This window comes from Siniperca chuatsi, linkage group LG19, assembly GCF_020085105.1.
Source record: "Siniperca chuatsi isolate FFG_IHB_CAS linkage group LG19, ASM2008510v1, whole genome shotgun sequence".
Taxonomy (NCBI): Eukaryota; Metazoa; Chordata; class Actinopteri; order Centrarchiformes; family Sinipercidae; genus Siniperca; species Siniperca chuatsi.
In genome coordinates, this window is record NC_058060.1 from 26,957,805 (window position 1) to 26,982,804 (window position 25,000).

General features: G+C 43.7%; 2 protein-coding genes across 4 annotated transcripts in view; one reads left to right on the forward strand and one right to left on the reverse strand.

Annotated features, from left to right (window-relative positions):
* The window catches only part of arhgap28 (Rho GTPase activating protein 28), a 21,465-nt gene extending 792 nt beyond the window's left edge, over nt 1-20,673 (reverse strand). The window contains exons 1-13 of the mRNA XM_044177322.1: nt 19,901-20,673; nt 15,169-15,356; nt 14,876-15,096; nt 14,621-14,732; nt 12,785-13,107; nt 11,843-12,005; nt 9,759-9,850; nt 7,676-7,753; nt 5,200-5,353; nt 3,961-4,043; nt 3,561-3,776; nt 3,355-3,474; nt 1-4 (exon numbers count right to left, since the gene is read on the reverse strand). The exon at nt 1-4 is cut by the window's left edge and continues 124 nt beyond it. Of these exons, the coding sequence (XP_044033257.1) occupies nt 1-4; nt 3,355-3,474; nt 3,561-3,776; nt 3,961-4,043; nt 5,200-5,353; nt 7,676-7,753; nt 9,759-9,850; nt 11,843-12,005; nt 12,785-13,107; nt 14,621-14,732; nt 14,876-15,096; nt 15,169-15,355 (1,753 nt within the window). The 5' untranslated portion in view covers nt 15,356; nt 19,901-20,673. The remainder of the gene's footprint in view (nt 5-3,354; nt 3,475-3,560; nt 3,777-3,960; nt 4,044-5,199; nt 5,354-7,675; nt 7,754-9,758; nt 9,851-11,842; nt 12,006-12,784; nt 13,108-14,620; nt 14,733-14,875; nt 15,097-15,168; nt 15,357-19,900) is intronic.
* A 1,991-nt stretch (nt 20,674-22,664) lies between these two features.
* The window catches only part of LOC122866743 (lethal(3)malignant brain tumor-like protein 4), a 25,115-nt gene continuing 22,779 nt past the window's right edge, over nt 22,665-25,000 (forward strand). The window contains exon 1 of one of the 3 annotated variants that reach the window (XM_044176782.1): nt 22,665-22,751. The gene's annotated coding sequence lies outside the window, so the exon portion shown is untranslated. The remainder of the gene's footprint in view (nt 22,752-25,000) is intronic. The other 2 variants (XM_044176783.1, XM_044176784.1) reach the window with 2 other exon arrangements.

The following is a 25,000-nucleotide window of genomic DNA, read 5'->3' on the forward strand; positions in this document are numbered from 1 at the left end:
TGATCTGCACACACAGAGGTGTGATGTTACACTGATGACATCAGAGCACAAACAGGTGACCTCTGGTTAGTTTAACACGAACATAATAATGTGACCGTCGGGTAGGGGCCGTGGTGTGGTGTGGAGCGTCAACTCTCCGGTGGGGAAGGAGGTGGAGCGGTATCAACTAGATATAGTTGGGCTCACCTCTACACAAAGCACCAGAGTCCAGGAGAGGAGCTGGACATTGTGCGCTACAGTGTGGGAGTTTCCCACGAAGAACAAGACGGTCGCCTCTACAAGACTGATGGCTGCTGAAAGGAAGTTGGTGGGTGCTTTCCATTCTGCTAATTCTGCCTCCTGCCTCCGTCGCTCCCCCATCCTCTGGCCTGTGACCCGAAAACTGAGCGATCATCAAGGATGTTCTGATCACTTAAGTGCGTCTCGGAGGAGATGAGGAGGCTCCTGGAGGAGCTTAGAGAGAGAAACCACAGGGTTATCCTATGCGGAGGTTTTTTACCGGTCGGCAACATCCCTTCAATCCGAATCCTTTTACTGATTGGTCAGCTGATCTGATGGGACGGCATCAAAACGTGCACACTTCTATACATACTGCAATCAGGGGTCTGTGTCCAAAATCACCCCCTTGCTCACTCATTCACTGCTCCCTATATAACAGACACTTACGGCGAGCAGTAAATTCAGATTTCGGAAACTTACTAATTATCATTTTGCGTCATCACTGACTGTCATTTCCGCGTCTCTAAAATGTGCCGCATTGCACTGTGGCATTGTTAGCATAAAGTAGTGTACATGTCGGACTCTATCTAACTACAGTATATAGTCGAGACATTTACACGCTTAAAAGACCAAGGATGGAGAATACATACATATACTGTAGTATACATATATACAGTCTACATATGCACCAAACAAGTGTCCAGTTTGGCACTCCTGTAATGTGTACAGTCCGCACGATCATACATTTTGGGTTGTGCACTGACATCAGCGAACATGGGCAGATGACGAAATTTATGTCACACAGACTCTTGTGGCCATGTTGATACGGCAAGCATGAATTGGCCTTAGGTGTACCTGGTACCAGAACACCTGAGGCCAAACGATCGATGGTGTCATCAGATCTGCGGATGTGGACACTCGGGTAAAGACAGGTCAGCTGATGATGTTGTGGCCGGAAGATCATCAGTGCCATGTCATGGCAGCAAACCAAAGAATTCACTGATGGACACCAGCGGAGAAGGAGAGCGTTAAACTGAAGGAGTCCTTTCAGGCTAGTTGGTCCAGTGGACTCCTGAAGCAGCAGACAGGTATCAGGAGGACTGTTATGCCCGGCCTAGAGGGAACCAGCGCAGCATAAAAAAAGATGGACTTCAGGGAGGCCATGGAGAAGGACTTTCAGTCGGCCTCTAAGAGGTTCTGACACACCATCAGACGACTCAGGAGCGGGAGGCAGAACTCAGTCCAGACTGTTTTCAGCAAGGAGGAGAACTGCTGGCTAGGACTGAGGACATTTTCAGACGGTGGAAGGAACACTTTGAGGAACTCCAGAGCTGCAGAACTGGAAGACTTGGGGGAAGACCTGTCAGTTTCTCTGGTAGAGGTCACTGAGGTAGTTAAACAACTGTGCAGTGGTACCAGGTGTGGATGAGATTCACCATGAGATGCTGAAAGCTCTGGACATTGTTGGGCTGTCTTGGTTGACGCCTCTTCAGTGTCTTGTGCAGGTCGGAGACAGTACCTGTGGACTGGAAGGGGTGATGGTTCACATTTTTAAAAAAGTGGACCAGAGCTACAACAATCAGGGTATCACACTGCTCAGCCTACCTGGGAAAGCTTATACTAGGACAAGGCTTTTGACATATCCACCAGGTATCTTGTGAGGAGTACTGTGGGAGTATGGGTACCAGGGCTATGAGTCATTAAGTCCTTGTATAACCTGAGTGAGACCTGTGTCTGTATTCTCAGCAGGAAGCCAAACATGTTCTCAGTGGGTGTTGGACTCCACCAGGGTTGTTCCTGTCAGGTGCAGTCGAGGTGTGGAGAGTGTCGGCATGGTGACCTCAGGATCGTATCTCTGCTTTTTGCAGATGATGTGGTTCTGTTGGTTTCATCAGACTGTGACCTCCAGTGAGCACTGGGACAGTTTCATAATCAGAATCAGAAATACTTTATTGATCCCTGAGGGGAAACTCTTTCGTTACAGCTGCTCACTGTCACGTCAGGGCACACAGGAATAGAAGTACCAAGCAAATCAAATATAATACGCTATAATACAGGTCAGATAAATTAAGTACAAAGTGGATATAAGTATAAAAGCTAAAATAAGTACAAAGTGGATTTACTGGTTGCTAGGTTGATAAATATGTCCGGTATAATACAGTGTAATAATATAAATAGTAAGTAATAGTGCAATAATGAGTCCTGTCAAGTTAAGTGTAGCAGATTAACCAGATTATGAGACAGTGGATGTTGCACAGCAGTAATAGAAGTATGAATAAATATCAATAAATGGGGAATATTAAACAGAAAACAGAGTATATTGCACCGGAGTATTAACAGAGAATAGTGCACAATAGTTTACAGCTGTGTGTGAAGCAGCAGGATGAGAGTCAGCTCCTCCCGGTCTGAGGCCATCGTGGAAAATAGTGGATTGTTCCCTTCAGGTTGGAGTGAGTCACTGCCCCCAGTGAAGCAGTAATCAGACTGTGGTGGTTCAGAGGGAACCTCAGGATTCACCAGTTTATCTCTGTTCCAGTCCTCAGCTGTGGACCTGGTCTCTGGGTAGTGACTGAAAGAATGAGATGGTGGATCCAAGCATATGAAATGAGTTTCTTCAGCAGGGAGTCTGGACTCAGCCTTAGAGGCGGGGTGAGGAGCTCAGAGGAGAACCACTGCCCCTTCATGTTGAGAGGAGTCTAATTTTTGATGTCTCCCATTAGATGTTTTACAGGAAATGTGTAACTGGTAGAAGACCCCGAGGCGGACCTAGAACACACCAGAGTGATTATATATCCCATCAGGCCTGAGAACACCTCATCCTCCAGAAAGAGATTGAGGATGTGGTGGGGGAAATGCACATCTGGGCTACATAGTCTGCTGCAACCGCAACCTGGACCCAGATAAACAGCGGAAAATGATGCATAGATAACAATGTGCTTCTGGTCAATAATAAATTATCAGAGTAAGTCTTAACTTAGTAACGAAAGTTTGATTTGGTCAGTCTTCTGTTAGTGAGCCACTGATCATAAAGTATTGATGTATTGATACCTGCAGCTTTAGTCAAGTATTTTCTGGTTTTGGTCTCTGTCTCACCTGGTTCTCTTTTCTCACCTGATTCTCTGGTCTCTGTCTCACCTGGTTTCTGTCGTTCTTGTCATTCTTCCTCCTCAGCAGTAGTCTTTTCGTCAAGCCGAGCTGTTTCTGATTGGACGCCTGGTTCATCTGTCTCAACTGAGACAGCAGGAAGCTGGGAACCTACCAAAGAAAAAAGGAAGTGATGTCACAGATAGCAAAGACAGTGATGCCACTGAGGCTGTGCAGGTGTGTGTCCTCTGACTCACGGTCCACAGCAGGTCCTGGTGTGTGATCATCAGGCGGACCAGGTGAGCTCCACCCACCGCCTCTTCCATCTCCTCCCGTTGCTTGGCGATGGAGCGCTTGTTTCCATGGTGACAGCAGGTGAACAGGTTGGGCGCCATTACCATGGAGACATTCCACAAAGACATCCTGTTTTGCTTCTGATGAGAGACCACCTTATGAAGGAAGACCAGCAGGGCCTGTAACCATGGAAACACATATGTAACCATGGAAACAGTGGTAGTAGTTACACCTGTAACCTCTGTACTGAGAATAACACCTGCTGAAGCTGTGATGGTTGGAGTAGAAGTCAGGTTGAGACACAAACTTGATTAAATGAGTTGTGAGTGTAAATGTTAAGAGTTTCTTGGTGTTGGGATTTACTCTGAGTGTGTCTCTGTTAGCTTCAGGAAGCAACAACAGCAGCAGCTGCAGAGCCTGAACCTGATGGACCACAGAGGAAATACCTGCAGAGACACACATCAACAATCCAGGTTATCATTCAGTATGAATCAGTACACATTCATTCTCAGAGGCCTTTATAGTACAGACGGGCCTTTGTTAGGGAGCAGCCTTTAGGGACTGTACCAAGGTTACAGGGGCGGGGAGGGGTGTTAAATCTTATATTTACATTTTTTAAATTGCGAGAACCTATCCAGCATTATTGATCCTGACCCTTGAGCTTGAAGCTGAAGACCAGCTGAAAGCTACAAAGACAAACCAACATGAAGATGTTTCAGTCTTTGACAGTCAGGAAGGCGCAGAAACCTAAAGACACCACCCTCTGCGACACACAAGTGACGTCGCCCTCGCCGCAAACATCAAACATGTTTAAAAAAACAGACCCAGTCCAACTGACCCAGACTGGAACAGACCCAGTCCAACTGACCCAGACTGGAACAGACCCATCAGTCGTCACAAATCAGATTCATCATCAGAGATACAGAACTGATGTGTGTTTCTACCTTTAATCACATTAAAAGTTGCATTTTAATGGGCAAGTGACTGAGCAGCCAATCACGGTCGCCCCCAGAGGTTGATTGACATCCTGAAATAGATTCGCCATGAAATAAAGAAATGAGGCTTCAGATGGAAACTCTGAAAACATGAAAGCGTATAGAATCCAGCTGCGGTTAGCGGAGCAGCGGCTCGTCCTCTCATGCATATAACGTACCTGTAGTCCTCACGTCGTGCGGACAAAAACACGTTTACACACTGACGTTGTGGGGACTCGCCTACCTTATGATGACAAAGAGGGTGAAGACTGAGTGTGTGTGTGTGTGTGTGTGTGTGTGTGTGTGTGTGTGTGTGTTTGCGCGTGTGTGTGTGTGTGTGTGTGTGTGTGCGTGTGTGTGTGTGTGTGTGTGTGTGTGTGTGTGTGTGTGTGTGTGTGTGTGTGTGTGTGTGTGTGTGTGTGTGTGTGTGTGTGTGTGTGTGTGTGTGTGTGTGTGTGTGTGTGTGTGTGTGTGTGCGTACCCAGCACACAGCGGTAGGTGGACAGGTGTGTGTGTGTGTGTGTGTGTGTGTGTGTGTGTGTGTGTGTGTGTGTGTGTGTGTGTGTGTGTGTGTGTGTGTGTGTGTGTGTGTGTGTGTGTGTGTGTGTGTGTGTGTGTGTGTGCGTACCCAGCACACAGCGGTAGGTGGACAGGTGTGTGTGTGTCAGCAGAGGTGTTGGCAGCTCTCTGATGAAAAGCTTCAGCAGACCGGCAGCGTCCACCTGTCTGACTGCAGACCAGTCGAACCCTCCACAACACCTGTCTAACTCTCTGCGCAGGTACTAAAGACACAGACAGACAGACAGACAGACAGACAGGTGTTCACTCATGTCCTTTAAAATAAAATCACTGTTATTCTGATCAAATGTAGAAAGATATTTGTTTTGATGTGACAGATTCAGCATTCAGTTCTGTGTGTATTGAGCTGATGAAACAATCAGCTTCCTCTTGTGCTTTCAACTTTATCACATGGTCTTCATCAGTGAATTGACTTACAAAATAAAATCATATGAAATCATAACAGCTATTGAGTTTGCATTTCAACAGATCCATTTCCATGACAACTGAGCAGACTCCATCCACAGATGAAGACTGTATGATAACGGTTGAAAGCTCAGGAAAAAAGCTTGTAAGTGGACGTTGGGTTGGGATTGTTTTGTCAAACTAAACTAGTTAAAGTCTTCAAACTAGATTTTGATATAGGACCCCTCTACAGATTACCCAAACCCAAGTGACACGCAGTGGGGCCTCTGGGGGTCTGGGGCCTCTGGGGGTCTGGGGCCTCTGGGGGTCTGGGCCTCTGGGGGTCTGGGGCCTCTGGGGTCTGGGGCCTCTGGGAGTCTGGGCCTCTGGGGTCTGGGGCCTCTGGGGGTCTGGGGCCTCTGGGAGTCTGGGGCCTCTGGGAGTCTGGGGGTCTGGGGCCTCTGGGAGTCTGGGGGTCTGGGGCACTTTACCCGGGTGACACACTGCAGCTCTTTGGTTTTCATTATTATCTCTCAGTAAACTGCAGATGACATCTTGTGATGACAGGAGGTGGTTCTGTTATTTCGTCTACTCTGATTGGACAAAATAACAGAAACACCTCTCAGTTCAACAGCAGCACAAACTGCAGCCTCCAGAGGGACCCGACAGCTGAGTCAACACACCCTGAACATTATGGCCTTCATGAAGGAGGATTTATTACAGGACTGTTTGATCAGACTGGCTTAGATTGTACAGTTGTTCCTAATAAAGTGGCCATTGTATATAAAAACAAGCAAACTTTGTCCTTCACCCTCCGCGGGTGGTCTCGTCCTTCGAGCTCAGGTCCTCTACCAGAGGCCTGGGAGCTTGAGGGTTCTGCGCACAATCTTTGCTGTTTCTAGTACTGCACTCTTCTGGACCGAGATGTCTGGTGTTCTTCCAGGGATCTGCTGTAGCCACTCCTCCAGTTTGGGGGTCACTGCCCCGAGTGCTCCGATGACCACGGGCACCACTGTTGCCTTCACCTTCCAGGCCTTCTCCAGCTCTTCTCTGAGCCCTTGGTACTTCTCTAGTTTCTCATGTTCCTTTTTCCTGATGTTGCCATCACTTGGTATCGCCACGTCAACCACAACGGCTTTCCTCTGCTGTTTGTCAACCACCACGATGTCAGGCTGGTTCGCCATTACCATTCTGTCAGTCTGGATCTGGAAGTCCCACAGGATCTTGGCTCGGTCATTCTCTACCACCTTTGGAGGTGTTTCCCACTTTGACCTCGGGGTTTCCAGTCCATACTCAGTGCAGATGTTCCTGTACACTATGCCAGCCACTTGGTTATGGCGCTCCATGTATGCTTTTCCTGCCAGCATCTTACACCCTGCAGTTATGTGCTGGATTGTCTCAGGGGCCTCTTTGCACAGCCTACACCTTGGGTCTTGTCTGGTGTGGTAGATCTGGGCCTCTATTGCTCTGGTGCTCAGGGTCTGCTCCTGTGCAGCCATGATGAGTGCCTCTGTGCTGTCCTTCAGTCCAGCCTGCTCTAGCCATTGGTAGGACTTCTTGATATCAGCCACTTCAGTTATGTTCCGGTGGTACATCCCATGTAGGGGTTTGTCCTCCCATGATGGTCCTTCCTCCAGCATCTCTTCCTCTGTTCCCCATTGCCTGAGACATTCCCTGAGCACGTCATCTGTTGGGGCCTTATCTTTGATGTACTTGTGGATCTTGGATGTTTCATCCTGGATAGTGGCTCTCACACTCACTAGTCCACGGCCGCCTTCCTTACGGCTAGCGTACAGTCTCAGGGTGCTGGATTTGGGGTGAAACCCTCTGTGCATTGTGAGGAGCTTCCTTGTCTTGATATCAGTGGCCTCTATCTCCTCCTTTGGCCAGTTTATTGTACCAGCGGAGTATCTGATGAGGCGGGGCGAATGTGTTGATGGCTCGGATCTTGTTCTTCCCATTCAGCTGACTTTTCAGGACCTGCCTTACTCTGTGTAGGTGTTTGGCTTGGCTGACTTCCTCGCCGCCTCCTCATGGTTTCCGTTTGCCTGCGGGATCCCAAGGTATCTGTAGCTGTCCTGAACATCGGCAATGTTGCCTTATATAGATATGATATATATAGATACATGTGTGTGTGTTACCTTCAGTCTAGCAGCTGATCCTGGTACTCTGAGAATTCCTTCAGTCTGCAGGCCGGTCTGCTCTAAAATACACAACAACTACACACACACACACACACACACACACACACACACACACACAGATGTCGGTGTTACTGGTTGTTTGTTGTTGTACGCCAGCTCTTCTTTAAATCTGCCTGCAAATACAACATGAACTGAATGTCGAGGTGACGTGAAGACAAACCATGACACATTATTTTGGGGGTCTAGAGGACAGAATGACTTCTGTTACAATAAACACTACCAAATGGGACCAGGATCAATAGAAGTGTAATAAAATGACTGTAACTCTAAAATATGGATTTAAATTCACTGTAGAGGCAACAAACTGAGGTAAACAACGTCCCGGCTGGACTCCCTGTTGGGACGTTTGTAATCTGGTGGACAAATGTGTTTTTATGATGTGTGATATATGTGATGTGAATGATGACATATTAAGTATTTTGGTGATTTATCAGCAGCAGATTCAGACTCAGTATTCATCTCGTCTCACTCTCAGCTGATCAGAGGTCAGATTCACGTTCTCAGTTCTGTCAGAGAACAGCTGCAGCTGCTCTGAGGTCAGTCAGTGGAGTTTTCTTACAGCAGCTGATCTGATCTAAATTAAACTTTAATACATTTAACTTTGCCAGCTGTTAGCTTCATGCGAACCACACACTCCATCACAGGGATGTTCAGCTGTTAGCAGGAAGCTAACTTCACCAGTAAGCTGATGCAACATGGATGCCCTGATGGAAAGTAACTAAGTACAGTTTTGAGGTACTTTTCGGCTATTTTCTACTTCTACTCCACTACATTTCAGAGATATGTACTTTTTACTGCACTACATTTATCTGACAGCTTTGGTTACTTTACTAATAAAGATTTTTTCATACAAAACATATAATGATGCATTTGTTCCCTGAAAAACTTCTTCATTTCAAGTCATTTTAGTCAGTAATTGAGTCCTAACTGTTGTGAATCAGTTTGTTTGAACTATTTTAACAGATATAATAATGATATAATAATATATAATTCAACCACACCGACACACCTTATACTTGTTATTTCAAGATGCAGTCAGTTCATTAGGCAGATTCATAATAAATTAATAATAAAAACTGGTTGAAATACTTTTACTGCACTAACATATTTGTTTAGTTTGTTTTAAGAAAATAAAGTTTTTAGGACTCGGTGATGTAACTGTCAGGTGTTTAGAAACTAAACTAACTAACTGTATATGAAGTAAATGGACACAGACAGGCAGACAGGCAGACAGACAGACAGGCAGACAGACAGGCAGGCAGGCAGACAGACAGACAGACAGGCAGACAGACAGGCAGGCAGGCAGACAGACAGACAGACAGACAGATGAGACAGACAGGCAGACAGACAGACAGACAGACAGACAGACAGGCAGGCAGACACACAGACAGATGAGACAGACAGAGAGACAGGCAGGCAGGCAGACAGATGAGACAGGCAGACAGACAGGCAGGCAGACAGACAGACAGACAGATGAGACAGACGACAGACAGACAGACAGGCAGACAGACAGATGAGACAGACAGACAGACAGACAGACAGGCAGACAGACAGACAGACAGGCAGACAGACAGATGAGACAGACAGACAGACAGATAGGCAGACAGACAGACAGACAGACGACAGACAGACAGACAGACGACAGACAGACGGGCAGATGAGACAGACAGGCAGATGAGACAGACGACAGACAGACAGACAGGCAGACAGACAGATGAGACAGACAGACAGACAGACAGACAGACAGGCAGGCAGACAGACAGACGACAGACAGACGGGCAGATGAGACAGACAGGCAGATGAGACAGACAACAGACAGACAGACAGACAGACAGACAGGCAGGCAGACAGACAGACGACAGACAGACGGGCAGATGAGACAGACAGGCAGATGAGACAGACAACAGACAGACAGACAGACAGGCAGACAGACAGATGAGACAGACAGACAGACAGACAGACAGGCAGGCAGACAGACAGACAGACGACAGACAGACAGACAGACAGACAGATTCTTTACATTCTGGAAGACGACAGGAACTTTGACTCCAGGAAACTTCTTCCTGTCGTTCTCCAACAGCGAGTTCAGAGGAACACCGAACACACCGCTGTCTGATCGTCAGACAGACAGGCAGAGAGAGAGAGACAGACACACAGTATTTATATATTATGCATTTGTTCTCTCATGATTATCTGTTTTGTTTTCTTTGTAAAACAGAATTATTCAGTAACATGTAATTTAGCTTTGGCAATACTTTACCTGTAACATTCATGCCAAAAAAGTGTATTTGAATTTGACCGACAGATAAAAACCTCTAACCACCAGAGCCGTCAACTTTCTAAACTGTGTTCTGAGTCCTGAACGAGTCATTCTGAGACAGACGTTTTAAACAGATTACCAGTTAGTTTAGTACGTTACAGTCTGAGTGTGTTTTCACACCTGTTTGTCTCGTTCAGTCCGGTTGAATCAGACTCTGGTTGGTTGGATACGACCTCACAGAGACTCTTTAGAGGAAGTGGTCTGGGTCCGCTCACAGATGAATTCTGGTGGGAACAGACCCCCATCTGACCCGTGCCGTACTCTGGAGGTTTGAGCTAAACAGGCTCCTGACTTTTACTGATGCATTTTGGTTTACATACATTTTTTTCTGTGTATAAGAAACCAAACAAAGCGAAAACGCAACAAGTTTACGACTCGTCCTCTGATTCAGACCAGAACAAACACACCTTAAATCAACCTGTAAGTCTTTTTTTGGTTTTGAGTCTAACGCAATCAGATTCATGACTGGAGTCTGGCTCTAGTCCACATCTCTGCAGTTTTTCAAGTTTTTCTTTATTAAAGGTGGGGTATGTGATTCTGGAGAAATCCAATACCATGACAGATACCATGATATAGAGCGTGTAAGTAAGTAATGTAACTAACGTTAGCTAGGTTGTGGGTTAGCTTAGCTAGGTCGTGGGTTAGCAAACTGTCGCTACAGCTGCTGCTGCGAAGCTAACAGCCAGAGAGGCCGAGACGGTCTCCCAGAGCCAGCACAGCAGCTCCAGACAGCGACGCTCACAACTCTCCTGCTGCTACAGCTAACATCACAACAACAGCAGATCATAAAACTAGAGAGTCAGCTGAATGTCCGCGGGCAGGTCGTTTAGCGTCACCTGACACACAGATCGTGGCTGGAACAGTGCTGTGCGGCTCGGTCCGAGCCTCTTTGTGTTTCCTGTTCGCCGAGCCGGGGCTGAGTACGAACACCGGAGGGTTTCAGCGCTCACACTGAACGCACAGCTAGCGGACCGAGAGGAGGTATTTACTGAATTTGACAAAAAGACGTGTGTTGGATTAGAGTCGCTGACCTGCCTTTAAGTTTTTTGATATTAACATCAATTCTATTTTTGTGTCACGTCATTAGCTAACCATGCCAATGTAAAGTGATTTTACAGGAAAAACTAGTTTTGCTGTTTGTACGTAAAGACAAAGTCAGTAACAAATTAAAAGTATTGTTCTATATTAATTTCATGTCAGTTATTATTAAATATCAGCATTTATATACATTTACATTGAATTTCAGACTGCAATATAAAAAATGATTTCTAACCAGAAATGGGCATGGATACGTTTTGACGTCATTATAAGTTATCAAAAATTGTGATATCACATTTTTTTTGCATTTGTTTAGACTTTGGCGAATCTCCTCCACCGTGGCATGCTGCACAGGCGTGGACGTAGCTGTAAAACAGCGACTGGGTTACTTTTACAGAGAAAAAGTCATAAACTTGGTGATTATGAACAAAAATCTTAAATTAGGGTTAGTGATACTTATCCTTAACAGACTGCAAAGAAATGACCATCTTTGCTTTGACAGAGTTAGGATTTTGAGAATTAGAGGTAAAAATTTTGACACAAATTGTGTTAATAGGTGGCAGAGGATTAATCATGACCTCGTGTCTTCTAGCAGCTGGAAACTAAAGATTCAACCAATAAACCGAGTGTTGAGATCACGCCCACCAACTGTCCAATCAGCAGCCTTCTCTATCTGACATCTCATTGGTTTTGTGTTGTCTCGTCTCAAACCTGCGTTCAAACTGTGATGTAAAAATGAAGCGCACCCTGGGTCCTGCGGCGCGGCGGGCGGGTGCGTTTGGTTTGGACGCCCAGAGCGAGCAGGAAGGTGGAGAGCTCGATGTGAGAGATGAAGCCGAGACGGGTGAGGTCACATGACGACAGGTCGTCTGCTGAGGTGAGACCCTGAGAGGGAGCGACAGGTACAAACTACACACACACACACACACACACACACACACACACACTTTTCTACATTATTATATATCCTGTTTTACATAACATTTAATTTCATCAACAAAAACTATGAGAAAAAATGAATAAAAATGTTAGGTCCAGATGAGGAGTGACTTCAGGTAACTTTGAGTCTTTTTGGAGCTGGCGTGTAATTGCAGTATGGGGGAGGGGTCAGGTATGTGGCTGTGTCAAACTGCTCATGGAGGATATTAAGATACTTTAAAACCTGTAAAACCTGTAAAAATACAAGGTAAAAAAACAGGACTCCAGTTGTTGCTCACAGCTAACTCACTGACTCCATGACAACATTATACTTCTTGTTTACATCCCCCAAATGGGAACTGTTCCAAAGCATAGAACATGATTATCCCCCAAACAGAAGTAAGACAAAGATTAATAATTGGAGTTATTAGTGTTGTGTCAAACTAAAGTCAAACTGTTTGTATAGTTTCAGCAGCAGGACGTCAGACCAAAGATGGTCTATAACTAAGATGACACATTACAAGCTGCGCCAATGGAATGAAACTGAGATGACTGTGAAAGTGGGCGTCTCCCCAGTTAAATAATAATAAAAATATTAGTATTATTAAGCAAAAAAAACACAAGTTTTATTTCAGTTTTAACTTTTAATTCATGGTTTCACGTATAATGGGGCAGTGGCGAAACCCACGTGACACAGATACAGGAAATCAATAATTACTCTAAGTGCGCCATCTCTTTTCTGAACTGTCTCTGGTCAGAGTCAAACTCACCGGCAGGTCACCACTGTCGTCTCCATGGAAACGCAGGCAGTCCCAACAAGTCGCGCCTCGTTTGTGCTCAGCCACGCCCTCTGAGTACGGAGAATCTCGCAGCAGCCAATCAGCTTGTCTCCACTGACTGACAGGCAGGGTGGGGGTGTTTGTTGGAGAGTTTGTGTTTGTTGGAGAGTGTGTGTTTGTTGGGGAGTGTGTGTTTGTTGGGGAGTGTGTGTTTGTTGGGGAGTGTGTGTTTGTGGGAGAGTGTGTGTTTGTTGGGGATGACGGGTGTTCAGGTAGCTGATCCTCAAAAAGAAACGTAGGAAGAGTTGGTCGAACTGGAAACAGAAAAACAGTTGTTTATTTCCCCCTCCAGCAGCTACAGAACAACATGACGCTTCATCAGGAGGCGTGTCTGTGTCTCCTGATGGACGTCAGTCCGGTCTTCTCTCCGTCAGCTCTGTGTTTGGTCTCCAGCAGCTGCTGAGGGAAACATCTGGCTCTTTAGCTGCTAGATGCTCCGCTATGTTCAGCAGCTGCTCTCTGACTGCGTCTGACTGCTGTTTGCTGCTGAGCAGCTCGTGTTCAGCAGCTTCATCAGAACAGACTGAAACAACAAAAATAAACCACCAGAACCTCTTAGAACAACCTCAATTACAACAAGAACCTAAAGGACCACTAGAACCTTCAAAAAGTCAAACCCTAAAACCTTCCCAATGACCACTACAACCCCCTACAGAACACTACAACATGCTACAGGACACTTAGAGCAACCTCAATTGGAACAAGAACCTCAAGAACCACTAAAACTCCCTAAATGACCACTAAACTGCCTAAAGGACCACTAGAACCTTCTCAATGACCACTACAACCTCCTACAGAACAACCTGAATTACAACAAGAACCTAAAGGAACACCAGAAACTAACCCTGAATGCCCACTAGAAAGACCAACTAAATGACCATGACAAACTCCCTGAAGGAACACTACAACCTTTCCAATTACCACTACAACATCCTAAAGGACAGTTAGAGCAACCTCAATTACCATAAGAACCTAAAGAACTACTAGAACCCCCTAAATAAAAGTAAATTTTATTGTAAATTTTATTCATATAGCCCAATAGCACAAATCACAATTTGCCTCGAGTGGCTTTACAATCTGTACAGCATACAACACCCTCTGTCCTGAGATCCTTGATTCGGATGATGAAAAACTCCCCAAAAAAACCCTTTTAACAGGGCAAAAAATGAAAGAAACCTCAGGAAGAGCAGCAGAAGAGGGATCCCTCTCCCAGGATGGACAGACATGCCATAGATGTTGTGTGTACAGAATAGATTCATAACAGAAAGTCATACATGACAATATACAATTATGATAAATAAATGACCACTAGAACCTCCTACAGGACACTTAGAACCACCTCAATTACAGCAAAACCGAAAGGACCATTAGGACCACCTAAAGGACCACTAGTACCTCCTAAAGGACCATTAGGACCACCTAAAGGACCACTAGTACCTCCTAAAGGACCATTAGAACCCCCTAAAGAACCTACAGAACTACCTAAGGGACCTCTAGAATGTCCTACAGGACAGTTGGAACCTCCTAAAGGATTATTAGACCCCCCTCAAGGACTTCTATGACCACCTACAGGACAGTTAGAACCACCTCAATTACAACAAGAACCTGAAGGACCACTAGAACGTCCTAAAGGACCACTAGAACCTCCTAAAGGACCTCTAGAACCACCTAAGGGTCCTATAGCACCTTTAAAGGACCTAACAGACCTGTGCTGGGTAGGTCTGTTCATTCATAAGCAGTCAGACAGGTGAGCAGACAGACAGGTACCTCTGTGAGTGTTTCGGCGGATGGTTTTGGTGGTGGTGTGGTATCGACTTGGTGGTAACTCAGCGCGGTGAGAGGGCGGGGAGGGGCATCCTTCTGCTGAGTCATCATCAGGCTGGAATAGTGTGTGTGAGAGAGAGAAAACACTGAGTCATTACAATCTGGTTCACTTGTTTCTATACGAATGTATATATGTGTACATACATACATACATATATATCTGTCTGTACTGCATGTATAAGTATCTGTGTTTTCTACCTCACTGAAGATGTCCCGGACGTCTCTGATTGGCTGCCTGTTTCTCTTCTTCAGCGTCTCGTTGTAATTGTCCAGCCTCTTCTTCACTGTGGCAGCTTGCTGCTGTGTCAATGTTGACAGCAGCGCCTCGGCAGGCGGTGGCGATGCCTCCTCTGACAACGAGCCCATCACCAGGGAGGATAACCCTGCCTCCGTCAGCCACGCCTCCTCCAGCTCCACCTCTGCAGGTAGACAAAGACGGGTAGAAGTCAGACAGAAAGACAATGTCTAACTCTGCTGTCAGTTTGACTTACCGTCCATACTCTTCCTCTCCTCTTCTTCTTCATCTTGTTCTTCTCCCTCCTTCTCCTCCTCGATGCTTCGCACTTCTCTCCAGTAGGTTTCCATGGTAGCGTGGCGGGAGTCAGAGGTCACTGTCTGAGGGGGAGCAGGGGGGTTGGAGGAGGGGGGGTGGGAGGTGGTAGGTGGAGACGACAACATCCTGCAGAAACAGACAGAGGAAATGGATCATGTCAGCCAATCAGAGTGTCAGACAGAAGAAATGGATCCAATCAAACTAATTTTATTTAACTTGGGTTTACTTTAAGGTTAAACCTGCATTCATATATGTTTTTGTCCACTAATCAACTTTGTCAACAGTCTGTAAACACATCTGACATATCATCAGTTTATTATAGTTTGTTTCTAACAGCTGCTGGAAACACTGAGACTGAACCAGACAGGAAAACTAAAACTATATTTTCATATCGGGACCCCTCACAATGAGTCATCGCTTACTCGAAAATATCTAAAAGCAGTCAGACAATGAAAAGTTGTCAAACTTTTTCTTGTAAACGTTTATTAAAGGTGTGAAATGTGAATGTTATGTTTGTTATTTTATGTCAGAGTGTATTTAGATCTTGTGGTTGTTGGAGGGACGAAGCTGAGCTATGATTAAATATTGATAATGTATGTGTGTGAAAGGAAGTCAGCCTCTTCCAGTGTATTGATCAATATGTGTGTGTTGGGGGGAACCTTGGTCTAATGGTTTTTGTTCCCAGGGGAGGACAGAGTGGGGTGCGCAGGCTAATGCTAGCAGATTCTGTGTGTCCATTAGGAGGAAATGGATGGTGTTGGAGCGATAAGTGTTTTCACTCAGGTCCTCATACAGTAATCTGACCTGGTTATTCCTCCTGCAGAGTGAGACATTAAATCCTCTGAAAACCACATGGACTTCTGCAGGTTTAACTCAAGTTTGATTTAACTCAGAGCTGCACAACATTTAGTTTGGACTCTTTTAACTCTCAGCTCAGTTTTGATACATTTTTATTTTATTTGGGTTTAACTAAAACTTAATTTTTACTTGAAGGTAAAAGTTTAGTTTTGCAGAGTTTGAAATTATTTTGGATCTTAGTGTGATTAAATTGTTTACTGCCTTTTTTTTTTTTTTTTTTACAGTTTTATTGTCTTAATTAAGTGTCCCACATCTGGTCCAGATCTGTTACTCTAAGTAAGTGGTTTAAATCTATTCAAGCTATACAAGCCAAATACTTTGATTAAGACTGGAGCTTGGTCTGATAAGTTTAGGCATTTGTTACCGTGACACTCCAGTTCAAGAGTCCAGTCCAGCCTTCATAGTAAAGTGGTTTAGACCAGCCATGTGCTGGTGTTCAGATTCATCCAGCTTCCTTCATCAGTCTGACCTAAAGACACTTAGTGAAAACCCTTTCACCACAGATCTCCTCATTCTAACAGCTGAGGAGTTAGTTTATATCTGTCACACAGTCGCTGAGGAGAGGCTGCTGATTCTTTAAAGAAATGATCATGAAAACAAAGAAATCAAACAATTAAATGTTATAAATGCAGTAAACAGAAATTAAGCTGTTCTGCTCACAACCAAAAAGAAACAGGTGTGACGACTTCACCTGCAGCCAAACAGCTGATTTAAATATCTGTAAACTTTCTTTTCTTTATACTTTAAACTGGACAGTTCATTTTATCCTCATTTAGTTTGTTGACCTTTTGACCTGATGCACATTCACATTGTTTCGTACATCAAACAGATAAATGATGACACATAGCTTTTGTTTCAGAATCAGAATCAGCTTTATTGCCAAGCAGGTTCACACATGCGAGGAACTCTCTTTGGTATTTTGGTGCAAAACAATAAACATAGTAGAAATATAAAGAAAGATAAAGCAAGTACTGCAGGTCAACATAATAAAGAATATGTACAATGTGACTGTTATTTAAAGTTTGTGCAGGGATGTGCAATGTGTAAAAGTTTACAGTATGAGTATACTGTACTGGGGGGTTCAGTGTCAGTGGGGGGCTCCCGGGCCTTGTCGATGAGGCCAGCTGCCAGAAACTGTTCTTGTGGCGCGAGGGGAATGTCAGAAACAGTTTGTGTCCAGGGTGGGAGGGGGCAGCCACAATCTTTCCTGCTCGCCTCAGAGTCCTGGAGGCCTACAGGTCCTGGAGGCGTACAGGTCCTGGAGGCCTACAGGTCCTGGAGGCCTACAGGTCCTGGAGGTCTACAGGTCCTGGAGGCGTACAGGTCCTGGAGGGATGGTAGACTGCAGCCAATCACCTTCTCTGCGGAGCGAATGATACGCTGCAGTCTGCCCTTGTTCTTGGCGGTGGCAGCAGCGTACCAGGTGGTGATGACGGAGGTGAGGATGGACTCAGTGATGGCGGTGTAGAAGTGCACCATCATTGTCTTTGGCAGGTTGAACTTCTTCAGCTGCCGCAGGAAGTACATCCTCTGCTGGGTTTTCTTGAGGTCCTGGGTGATGATGGTGCCCAGGAAGCACAGTGTCGACTGGGGAGTCACACAAGGTGATGGAGGTGGGTGGCGCTGGGTTCAGACATCATACTCAGAGTTTATGTAGTATTTATGACAGAACATTAGTTTCTATTTGTAGCACGTTAACTTTAACTTCTATACATATTTGTCTCAAATTGTTCTAATTTCTATTTCTTTGAGTTACCAGTGCTGCTGCTTCTGCTGCTGGAGGGGCGTCAGCAGGCCTGAGCAGCAAAAGATGAACGCCCTAAAGCAGAGCTGTTAAATACAGGAAGTGACCAATCAGACTGTACCAAGCGCTCGCCATATCATGGGGGCACTTGGGATTTCTAGTTTAGAGATTTTGTTTATTTCTTTAGAAAATACATATTATTATATTATAATATATTTTTGTTTTAGTTAATTGTTAAAAGACTCAAAAACAGCAGGCTGAGGAGGCTCAACATGGACTCCAGGATACTTCTACAGGTGCACCACTGAGAGTCTCCTGACTGGCTGCTTCACCGCCTGGTATGGCAGGTGCACCGCCCTCAACCGTAACGCTCTACAGAGGGTGATGAAAACTGCTCAGCACATCGCCAGGACAGAGCTGCCATCCATGGAGGACCTCTACACCCATCCAACAGGATCATCAGAGACCCTAACTGCCCCAGCCACAAACTGTTCTACCTGCTGATCCGGCAGACTGTCCCGCACCACCAGGCTCAGGGACAGCTTCATCCCGCAGGCTGTGAGGCTGTTGAACTCCTCACTGTCACTTTACGTTTATAACACTTTTACTTACTGTTTAAAATCTGTTTACATCTCAGTAGATGTTTTTACTACATTACTGCACAACATGTTCACATTACAGTTTATACATTTTACTATTACTCACCAGGCTACCACAGTATTATATTTTACTTTATATTATATTTTATTCTTATATTTTGGTAATTAGATGTTGTTCCTCTTATGTGATTTTTCATATCATATCTGTTGTACACATCTGTAAGAGCACAGGTGGAGGGAGCCTGAGATCTAAGATTTTTACTGTAACTGTTCATGACAATAAAGAACTTGAAGATATTTAAACTGATAGATTAAGTGTCCTGCTTTGTTTTATTTGTAGTTTTGTAGTTAGTTTGTTGGTGTTTGTCTTTGTTTCAGACATTATAAATGTTCCCCTTTGTGTTCAGTTCATGTTCAGTTGTCACAGCCGGAGTTTACTTCTGTTTAGCTGACCTCTTTTATGGGCCCAGAACTTTCGTCATTATTTTGTAAATTGTTTCTTTAAATTAGTTATCAGATTATGTCCTGACTAGATCTGGTCTGAGTCTGTGATGATTTCCTGTTCTGGATCACTGTGTCTCTGGACTCTGAACTGATCTGGATCCAGCACGAGGAACCAGACTAACTGAAGAACTTACTGACACCAACAGTCAGTGTGAAATCTGTTGGATCCATCAAAAGTTTCGGATCGGGTCTACAGCTCAAACAATTAGTCAATCAATTAGTCGATTAATCAGCAACTATTTGGATAATTGTTTTAGTCATTTTTACAAATATTTACAGGAGTCAGTTTCTCAGATGTGTCTGTTTCTGTTTTCTATCACAGTAACTGAATCTCTTTGAGTTCTGGACTGTCGGACAAAACAAAACATCTGAAGACATCATGTTGGAGAAATTATAACATTTTCAGAGATTTTACAAACAAAAGGATTCATCGATTAATGGAGAAAATAATGGTCAGATTCATTGATAATGAAAATAATCATTATTTCAGCTCTAATTAACAGAATCAAGATGCTTACTTCCTTTTCACAGATTTATTTTGTTAACAAGTCGACTCAGATCTGGTCTGATGTGGTTTAAATCAGGCCTATTTGTCTCTATAGGCCACATTCATTCTGAAGCCGTGAAGTGACTCATCAGGTCCACATCTGATCCAGATCCATTAAACACAGCAGATGATCTGATCTGGTCTACAAACATAAAACATGCATATTATCAAACTGAACTTGTACCAGACTCTGACTCCCTGCAGATAAAAGTCTTAATTATTGAATTTAATTTATTTGTTCATCTCCTTGCTGATTGTCGGTCCATCTCTCCCATTACCTCTGTCTCTCCTCATCAGTATCATCAGAGCAGTATCAGAGTTATCAACATGTTATCACTACGGTATCACTACGTTATCGTCATGTTATCAGTGTGTTATCAGTGATCAATAGAGACATAAAGAGAAGAAACAAACTCACCTCCGATCAGTCTGGCTGCTGGTCGTCTGTGTGGAAAGACAGAGGGGGGAGGAGATGGGAGGGGCCACAGAGAGAGAGGAGGGGAAGGGGGGAGCTCCCAGTTTAGACCAGCAGCTGGACACCAGCTCAGACTGGAAGTGTTGGAGGAACCCTCCATCAGCTGTTTGTCCCAAAGTCAGAGGAATCCACCACCTGTTAGCTTAGCTTAGCACAGAGACTGGAAGCAGGGGGAACCTGTTAGCTTAGCTTAGCACAGAGACTGGAAGCAGGGGGAACTGTTAGCCTAGCTTAGCACAGAGACTGGAAGCAGAGTGAGGCATGTTGGAGACCTGATGATGAACTGTTTCAACATGTTATTAATAAAATGTAAATGTTTCAAATTGAATTAAAAACATCTGTGCTGGATATAAATAATTTCAGTCAACTGATGTTAAGTTCATATTTTAGGGCTGAGATGAGGGCTAATTTGTGATCATTGCTCAGACGAGTCATTTTATCAAACTACTTTATTAGTGTGGACCAAACATTTAAACATTTTTATCAAACATTTTTAAATTAGGACATCAGATTTTAAGAAGGAGCAACATGTCAATAACAGCAGCTGTTCTATGATCAGTCCAAACATCTATCATCTCTGACATTAGTAAAATATAGGCTAAACATTTATTGAACTAATGCACCATTTTTCACCTGTGTATCAAGATATTAATTATTTCTATATGGAAATTATGTATAGGACATTATAAATAAGTCATTATATTATGGACATTTTATATAGGACATGATATATAAGACATGATACAGTGGTGTGAAAAAGTGTTTGCCCGCTTCCTGATTTCTTATTTTATTTTCGTGTTTGTCACTTAAATGTTTCAGATCATCAAACAAATTTAAATGTTAGTCAAAGATAACACAAGTAAACACAAAATGCAGTTTTTAAATGAAGGTTGTTATTATTAAGGGAAAGCAAAATCCAAACCTACATGGCCCTGTGTGAAAAAGTGATTGCCCCCTAAACCTAATAACTGGCTGCTCCACCCTTAGCAGCAACAACTGCAATCAAGCGTTTGCGATAACTTGCAGTGAGTCTTTTACAGCGCTGTGGAGGAGATTTGGCCCACTCATCTTTGCAGAATTGTTGTAATTCAGCCACATTGGAGGGTTTTCGAGCATGAACTGCCTTTTTAAGGTCATGCCACAGCGTCTCAATAGGATTCAGGTCAGGACGTTGACTAGGCCACTCCAAAGTCTTCATTTTGTTCTTCTTCAGCCATTCAGAGGTGGACTTGCTGGTGTGTTTTGGATCATTGTCCTGCTGCAGAACCCAAGTTCGCTTCAGCTTGAGGTCACGAACAGATGGCCGGACGTTCTCCTTCAGGAGTTTTTGGTAGACAGCAGAATTCATGGTTCCATTTATCACAGCAAGTCTTCCAGGTCCTGAAGCAGCAAAACAGCCCCAGACCATCACACTACCACCACCATATTTTACTGTTGGTATGATTTCTGAAATGCGGTGTTACTTTTACGCCAGATGTAATGGGACACACACCTTCCAAAAACGTTTGTCTCATCAGTCCACAGAGTATTTTCCCAAAAGTCTTGGGGATCATCAAGATGTTTTCTGGCAAAAACGAGACGAGCCTTAATGTTCTTTTTGCTCAGCAGTGGTTTTCGTCTTGGCGCTCTGCCATGCAGGCCATTTTTGCCCAGTCTCTTTCTTATGGTGGAGTCATGAACACTGACCTTAACTGAGGCAAGTGAGGCCTGCAGTTCTTTGGATGTTGTTGTGGGGTCTCTGAATGACTGAAGAACAAAATGAAGACTTTGGAGTGGCCTAGTGGAGATAAGTTGAGCAAACTGTTTGCGAATGTTTATTCAACATCTGTTGCATAATAGCCGAACCTTATATGTATTCAGATGTGAATATGATACAGCATTCTAGTGAGGCTGACAGACGAAGAAGAAGAACAAAATGAAGACTTTGCAGTGGCCTAGTCAAAGTCCTGACCTGAATCCTATTGAGATGCTGTGGCGTGACCTTAAAAAGGCAGTTCATGCTCGAAAACCCTCCAATGTGGCTGAATTACAACAATTCTGCAAAGATGAGTGGGCCAAATCTCCTCCACAGCGCTGTAAAAGACTCACTGCAAGTTATCGCAAACGCTTGACTGCAGTTGTTGCTGCTAAGGGTGGAGCAGCCAGTTATTAGGTTTAGGGGGCAATCACTTTTTCACACAGGGCCATGTAGGTTTGGATTTAGTTTTCCCTTAATAATAACAACCTTCATTTAAAAACTGCATTTTGTGTTTACTTGTGTTATCTCTGACTAATATTTAAATTTGTTTCATGATCTGAAATATTTAAGTGACAAACATGCAGAAAAGAAAAAGAAATCAGGAAGGCGAACACTTTTGCACACCGCTGTATATAGGACATTATATATAGGACATGATATATTCACACAGCTTATGGAACTAAACGTTGGTTTCATATTTATTATTTTAACACTACAGATTCAACCTTCGGGTTGTTTTTTTTATCTGATGTTTGCTGCTGAATTCAATTCTGTTCATAAAAACTCTTTCAAAACTTTATTTAAAACAAAGACTTTATTTTGTTGATTTAGAATCATTTATTAACTCTGTTTTTGTGGTGAACTGATGTCTTTCCTCTATATTTATTCATATTTTATATTTTATACTCTCTCTCTCTCTCTCTCTCTCTCTCTCTCTCTCTCTCTCTCTCTCTCTCTCTCTCTCTCTCTCTCCTGGGAGCATGCGCAGTGAGCTCTGTGCTTCATTATTTCCGTGTTGTGTAGCTGTCAGCAGAGCGAGGCGGATCATCAGAGACGGTAAGCGCTGTTTAAACGCTCGGTACCGGTACCGGCTCTTCGGTCCTCTCTCCGACGGTCCTCCGGTTCCTCTTAGCGGCTCTTTGCTGCTGCTAAAACCGCTCACAGGAGCTCGGAGCCGGCGGAGAGAACCGCGGATCACCGCCGGGTTTCTGCTCTGTTTGTTGTTTCCTGGTTCAAGCTGTCAGCTCAGACACTTCCGGTCAGTCCTTCAGAATAATAGTTTGGATCATGAACCAAATAACTCACGTTATTGTCAATCTTCATTCTGAGACACAAACAGCTTCTTTGTATTGTTTGTTCTTCTTCTAGTTTGTGTGAGTTTGTCTGTAAACTGTCTCATTGCTGAACCCAGCTGTGGTAGAAAGTAACTAAGCACATATAAGTAATGGTACTGTACTTCAGTACAGTTATGAATGTACTTGTAGGTACTTTGCTTGAGTATTTCCATTTTCTGCTACTTTATACTTCTACTCCTCTACAATTATCTCATAACTTTCGTTAATTTGCAGATTCAGATTAATAGCTAATACAAAATATAGTCAACAAATAATTGATGACGTATTATTTTAAGCTACCCAGCAGTGATGAACACATTAATGCGTCAATAATTATCATACAGTAACATAATACGCATTATTCTGCAGAGTCAGTACTTTTACTTTTGGTACTTTAAAGCTGCTCTGTGGAGTTTTCTGTGTCTCCTTATGTATCTGGACTGTCTGAAAAACTACAGAGGATCTTTAGACAGCACGATGTTCCTGTCTTCTTTAAACCAGGCAACACTTTAAGACAGAAACTCGTTCACCCTGAGGACAAGTTACCCACACAGAAACAGAGCAATGTAGTTTACTCCATTCAGTGCAGTGAGGAAAACTGCAAAGAGCGGTACACAGGTGAGACCAAACAGCCGCTTCACAAAAGACTTTATCAGCACAGACAACACGCTAACTCAGGATTACAGAGCGCCGTGCATTTGCATCTAAAAGCTACAAACCGCACATTTGAAGACAGCGAGGTGAAGAGTCTGAGTAGAGAGAAGAGTTGGTTTGAAAGACGAGTCAAAGAAGCCATTTTTGTGAAAAAAGAAAACCCCTCTTTGAACAGAAATGGTGGTCTGAGATTCAACCTGCCCAAAGTTTACCACAGTGTGTTAACACCGTGGTCAAGCCAATCACATGCTAATCAGGTACTTAACAGTGATGAGGGAGGTGCAGCCAGAGAACAATAGGCCTGATTACTGATTACTGGGCCATCATGGAAACTATTAGGTCAGTTTCAGGTGAAACTAGCTAATCAACAGATACTCAGGTAGACTCCTTCCTGAGGGCGGGGCTTAAGCAACACAGAGTAGCTTAAATTTCTGAGTTCTCAGACCATTTTCACAATTGAGAAAGACTTCCGGATGGGAGCCGAAACGTCTTGATTCCGAAAACAGCGTCCAGACGACTACGACTGAAACCTTTTCTACGATTTTCTAGTAAAAGTTTGAATGCAGGACTTTTGCTTGTAAAAGAATATTTCTACACTTAAGTCAAAAATCGTAGGACTTCTTCCAGCGTTGGTACCAACAAAACAACTTCTGTCTGATTCATGAAGGAGTTTTTGTTTCAGGTGAAACTGGAATTAACAGTGAAATGAACTCAGACAGACTGATGCTCCATTAATCAGCTGTTATCTGACAGCGAGCTGATCAGCGCGACAGACTTTTAGAAATACAGTGATGATCATAATCATCAGGTTATAAACATGTAATAACGGTTAATAAGAGACTGTAATGTGTACATTAAGTGTTTATTAATGTTCAGTATTTGTTCTAACTTCTCCTATGAAGACATATTTTATGTTATTACAGCTGTTTTACTATATTATCATTCATGATCTGTTTATACAGCAGACAACACTTGTTATAGTTGTTAATAAATACGTTAATGAACAGATCTGCTTACAGCTACATTATAGTCTGTTATTAACCAGTTATTACATCTTTATATGCTGATTGATTATACATGATAAATAAGGGGGGGCTGTTAGTTTTCATGTACATTAAAAACAGATTTATTTCAGATGATGTCTGATGTAAAATAAATCAGAATATTTGAATCATTTAAATCATCAAATCTGACTCTGTAGCTGCAGATAGACCTTTATTTTGAAGGGATATGTGTGTGGATTTCCTGTTTGTGTGTGTGTGTGTTTTAATGGAGTGGTTTCCTGCCCTGATGAAGATGATGATGAGTGTTTATTAG